The sequence below is a fragment of the Piliocolobus tephrosceles genome, chromosome 6, assembly GCF_002776525.5.
Source record: "Piliocolobus tephrosceles isolate RC106 chromosome 6, ASM277652v3, whole genome shotgun sequence".
NCBI lineage: Eukaryota > Metazoa > Chordata > Mammalia > Primates > Cercopithecidae > Piliocolobus > Piliocolobus tephrosceles.
The window spans coordinates 10,110,080-10,116,079 of record NC_045439.1 but is presented as its reverse complement, the minus strand read 5'-3'; the positions used below and the strand labels follow the sequence as shown (position 1 = coordinate 10,116,079).

General features: G+C 38.1%; 1 protein-coding gene across 2 annotated transcripts in view; it reads right to left on the bottom strand.

Annotated features, from left to right (window-relative positions):
• ATG2B (autophagy related 2B) overlaps positions 1-6,000 on the bottom strand; it is an 81,834-nt gene that overhangs the window by 34,871 nt on the left and 40,963 nt on the right. For both annotated transcript variants that reach the window (XM_023205582.3, XM_026455330.1), the window contains exons 18-20: positions 5,767-5,909; positions 992-1,149; positions 442-614 (exon numbers count right to left, since the gene is read on the bottom strand). In XM_023205582.3, the coding sequence (XP_023061350.2) occupies positions 442-614; positions 992-1,149; positions 5,767-5,909 (474 nt within the window). The remainder of the gene's footprint in view (positions 1-441; positions 615-991; positions 1,150-5,766; positions 5,910-6,000) is intronic.

Genomic DNA, 6,000 nt, shown 5'->3' with positions numbered 1-6,000 from the left:
GCAACAGAGCGAGACTCCATCTCAAAAAAAAAAAAAAAAAAATCAAATACTTCAATCACTAGATATATATCCTAGTAGATTTATTTAAAATAAGATACATTTGAAAAAACACTTTGGGGCCTGGCATGGTGGCTCAAGCCTGTAATCCCAGCACTTTGGGAGGCCGAGACGGGCGGATCACGAGGTCAGGAGATCGAGACCATCCTGGCTAACACGGTGAAACCCCGTCTCTACTAAAAATACAAAAAAACTAGCTGGGCGAGGTGGCGGCGCCTGTAGTCCGGGAGGCTGAGGCAGGAGAATGGCGTGAACCCGGGAGGCGGAGCTTGCAGTGAGCTGAGATCCGGCCACTGCACTCCAGTCCAGCGACAGAGCAAGACTCCGCCTCAAAAAAAAAAAAAAAAAGAAAAAGAAAAAACACTTTGGATTTGTAAACCTCACCTTCACATCTGTGAACACGGCCATTAATCCATGATTAATATTCAGAAGAACTGAGAGAAAACTCTGAGAGTTCTTGTTCTGAGAGTCTAATTTTTTTTTCCTGCGAGAACGATAGTTGGGATCAACAGTGGAAAAATACTGCAAAGTCTCCTCCTCAGATCCACTTTCCTCATCTATGAGAAATAAACATACAATTACACAGTTCTGATAGCTTATTAAAACAACAACTTAAAAATGATCATGAAAATATTTTATTTATAATCTGCTTAGTTTTACAAAGAATATGGTGTGAACATAGAAATATATTTTGTTTTTCTCTTTAGCGTTGAACTTCAATGTACACACTATCATTCTAAAGATAACATATTTAAGTGATAATGATACGCTCAATATACAGATAGAAATGAGGAAACATTCTTATACATTACTAAAAGAAATTACAAAATAGTTACAATGAAAAATAAAGATTTTTAAATCCACAATTGAAAGATTAGTACTGTTAATTGATAAACTAGGCATTTTAAATCAAAATAAATTAAAAATATATTACCATAGTGAACTGCAGATTTAAATGGACTAAAACTATCTTTGTTGAAAGTATTAATGAGCTGACTGGCTACTGAAAGTCCAATGCCATAGGAAATATTCTCGAATGTCTCCACTGGTGAAGGAGCTGTTGGTTCCCACAGCAACAAGTCATTAAAGATCCTATAAAGACAAAAGTTGAAAAATACATAACTCCTAGTTCAACAGAAGGCAAACTAAAAAAAAAAAAAATCCTTTTAAAAGATCACATGAACAATAACTTTTTAAATGGCAAAATGGAAATTAGATCCTACAAGAATTTGGAAAAACAACAAAAATAACAACTGCATTATTTCAATGAAAAAATAACCTATATGGCTATAATGCAGGGCAGTGACAAAAGAATCTGCACAATTAGATACCTAACTAGATATCTGCTAATTTTACCTGTGTTATATACATCAAATTACAAATTCATATTATACTTCAAAATATACCTTAGAGACAGAAGCTCATGAAAAATAAAAACCTACAAAGAACAAAAAAGGGGCCGGGCGCAGTGGCGCAAGCCTGTAATCCCAGCACTTTGGGAGGCCGAGACGGGCGGATCACAAGGTCAGGAGATCGAGACCATCCTGGCTAACATGGTGAAACCCCGTCTCTACTAAAAAATACAAAAAACTAGCCAGGCGAGGTGGCGGGCGCCTGTAGTCCCTGCTACTCAGGAGGCTGAGGCAGGAGAATGGCATAAACCCGGGAGGCGGAGCTTGCAGTGAGCTGAGATCCGGCCACTGCACTCCAGCCTGGGCGACAGAGTGAGACTCCGTCTCAAAAAAAAAAAAAAAACAAAAAAAACAAAAAAAACAAAAAAGGAAGACAGCTCACCTATATGAGAGCGCTTTGTAAACTGGAACTGATCCCGCATCATCTCATTGACCCTCCCCTTCTGTGGGGCGTCCAGGGCAGAATCATTATTCTCACTTTACACTTGAAGAAACTGTCTCATAAAGGTTATATGACCTTCCCAAGGTTACATAGCTAATTAGTGGAAAAATGGGGATGAGAGTCCAGATTATGTAGATTACATCCAGCTCCCAATTCAGTTCTTTTTTAAGGCAAGTATTTAACCGTGGGATCAATTCAGTTCTTTCCCTAGAGATACCTGCTTTTTCTCTCATCAACAACAGAAAGCACAGCTTCACTGGGAAGACTTCACGAGATGAAGAATGCATATGGAGCACAAAATAAAGAGAGAAAAACCCTTATGACTAGTGAGACTAGCCCCATCAACGCTGGCAACCAATGGGAAGGCATATATCATACCTAGGCTGTCACTACATCCTACTTTTACAAAGAACTACCTGTCACTGCTCAGATGCCCCTCTGTCCCAGCCTCCTTCCCTCATCCTTCCCTGTCCTAGCCTCCTTCCCTCATCCATCCTCAAAGCTTTCAAGAAAACTCAAACTTCACCGTGTCTTCTAGGAAGCCCATTGTAAGATCTGGACCCACAGCACATCCTTCACACAGACCCACTTAAATCACAGCACCTACAGCACCCTGCTGAATTTCCTCGTTTCCCCTTTCCAGACTGCAAGCCACCCAAGAGAGGGACTTGTGTCGATCATCTCTACATGCGCCTAGCACAGTGGCTGTCACATAACAGGCACAGACAGTTGGTGAGGACAGTGCATGACTCACATGGAAGTGCTGCCAAAACCCAGACTCATCGTAAAGCCTGGTGTGAATACCAGTCAAAGCGCCACATGGTGAGGTAGCCCTGCCCCCTTCTGTGAGAAGCCACTGCCAGGCCAATTCCTGAGCTTCTAAAGTCCTACTAGACGGTGTACACCAGGACTGAGGATTGTGACTCTTAGGAGATTATAATCCACCCACTTATTATTTTCTCCTTATTAATATTTTTGTCTAAACACAGTCCTGATACCATTAGTACTATCAAATATTGGATGGTGCTTGTAATATCAAGAAATATCAAGAAACAAAACAATGCTTAAGATACGTAAGGATGTATCACCATGACTCTGTGTCTATGAGGCTGAAACAAAATAGATGCTCAATACATATTTAATGAAAGCAATGAGAATTCTTTTTTACATTCTATTTTAAACAATTTTTGACACAGAAAAAATTCTCCTGTACCTAAAACCATATTGCTAAAAAGAGCCTGTTGACCAAGGCACTAAAGGAGTAAACCAACATTTTCAATATATAACGGCAAAGTTGGTTATAACTCCTGCTCAGAAAAAATAAATAAATAAAAGGACAGTGTTGACATATTTGGTAAAACTTGAACGGGGTATGAGGATCATATGGTAGTATGTATCCAGTTTAGCTTCCTGCTTCTGAGAGCTGAATTGCCAGTTAACGTAGACTGTCCTTGTATGTGGGAAATACGCCTTCAAGTACTAAACATTGAAGGGACTCAGGTCAGCCACTTACTCTCAAATGGTTGGGGCACAGGGAGTTCTTTGTACTGTACTGAAAATCTTCTGTGAGAATGTTTGAAAATTGTTTAAACATATTAATTTGAAAATACAAAGCTGAATAACGGGCAAAGGATGCAAACCCTGAGAAAGTTAGATACAAGATTTATACAATCCCAGAGAGTGAGGGAGTGCTTCAGGATTTATGCAATTCCAGGGGCCTGAGAGACCAAAAAGTGGTGAGTGGAAGGTATTTAATAGAATAGAAACTCTCTTAAGCAATCCATTAAACCAACTACCCAGATTAACAGATACATACTCTAATACACGCTCTAATACATACTCCCTGACTTAAGCAGTCACCTACCCAATTACTCCAAAGTGCCACAACAATGGAAGCCTTCACTATGCTAACTGCCTGCTGCTGCTGGACGTCTCTCTAGCAGAGCTGAGAACCTTCCCATCAGTGGAGTTATATATTTTATATACTTGCCAAAGACTAACTGTGTCTGGCTTCAAATCTGCTTGTATTTGTTAATATAAGTATAGCTTAAATAAAAACTGTGCTGTTTTAGTTAATGCAGACAGGGAAAAAAAAAAAAAGTCTTAAAAACCTACAAAGATTCTCCTCTCACATATCTCTGAAAAAATTTTTTTCACTCCACTTTAAAGAAACTGGAACTAAAAACAGTACACAATGCCTTCTGGCTACACTTTATGCAAAAAAAAAAAAAAAAAAAGACAAAGTAGTCAGATGCCACATGCAGGATTTAAAAAAAGGAAAAAAAAAAAGACAACATAGATTTCCAATCAGTGGCTCATACTCAAAGAAAAGGCCTTGTCCTGTATTTAGAAATGAAGTGGTAAATAAATATATATTTATAAAGTGAATGTTTAAGGTATGTATTACTACTGTTCTTGATACCCTGATTTAATCAAAAGCAATCTGCTCAGTCAGTGCAGAATGAGAAAAAAAAAAATGGGTCAAGTCTTTTTGATCTCTGGGCTAGGCCCTGAGTCATTTCATTTCCCTCAATCTCAGCATTGCACATACATCAGCTCTTTGCAGACAGCCCTGAACTATGAAATAAAAGAAGGAGCCTAGAGATCAGTCATTTCCAAACTGCAGATCATATATAAACAAACCCCAACATTTAAAAACAAACTGAAATCTCTCTAATGTGAATTTAATATAAATTAGGTGCTATTTATAATGTATACTATAAAACAAATATAAAAATATAAATTTTAAAAGATTATTTTTTAAGTTAAACATAAGTGCGAACATTTTCTTCCTATACCTGAGTGGACTGTTCTCTGAATCTCATTTTCAAGACCACTGAAGTAATGTGAACCCTCGAAGAATCCTAGAACTTAATTTTCTGATTCTAAGAGCAAAAGTCATTGACACCCAGTGAGAAAACCCAAGGTTTATTACTAACATTTAAGGAATAAATACTGAGTGATATCTGATACCAAGTAATCCTATAGCAGAAACAACAGTCTGAAGTTTCTGAAGATTAATGGAAACTAGAATAACTCGTTTACATGTAGGAAGCTAGTGATGACAAACACTAAAGACTTCTTTTTCTAGAAACCCACATGACAATCTTTCAGGTATGCTACAGAGAAATCCCTTCAGTGGGTAGAAATTATAATAGACAACTACTAAGTGCTTATGATATGCCATACACTGTTCTCAGAACTTTCCAAGTGTTGTATCATTTAATCCTCCAAACAACCCTTATAGGTGGGAGCCAGGATCATCTCCATTTTACGGATGAGAATGCTGAGTCTTATGGAGGCTAGGTAAACTGCGCAAGGCCTTCAGAGTCTATGACCTAGAATTCCATTTATATCAAAATATCTGCCTGGCATAAATATTGAGGGGTATCTAAATATAATAAATTTAAATTTTGTACATGTTCATAGAATTTTGAATTCCAACAAGATATCTTTTCGACTGTTCAGGAAAAGATGCTTCTTGTACAATGACTGGGGTTCTGATTCTACTCCAGCATTGGCTAGCTGTATTAGTATATCCTAACTCTTCATGTCACCGCACGTGAAGAAAAAAAATCGTATTGCATCGGTAACCCGCAGTAAGCTGACAGAGGGCAATCAGCCAACCTCAGGGTTGAGGAAATAAATATCTCACACACCCGGCACCACGCTAGTTAGGAAACTCTGCTATGACAATAGAACATCGTTACGGCAATAGTCACCACCAACACCACACAAAGTACACAGAGATGGCAAATAATATTCAGGCAAGGAAAGGAAAGGGGGAAGAGGAAAATCAGGGAGGCAATTAGAAAGTCTGATTCCCAAGATTCAACTAAATGGGTATAAACTCACCTATTATAAAGCTTCTCATAAAAGCTCTTATTAGGCAGTGTTACATAAATATTTGGTAACGTAAGTTCCAGCACATAGTGAGAATTGCTGATTGCTTTATCCTGAAATTCTGTCATTTCTACAGGGTCTCCTGGCATCACCATCTAAAACATAATAGTTTAGTGCAAAAAAAAGCATCAAATAACCATTTTATGTTTAAAATAGTAGTAGCATCTTCTTAGCCTATCCATAGGA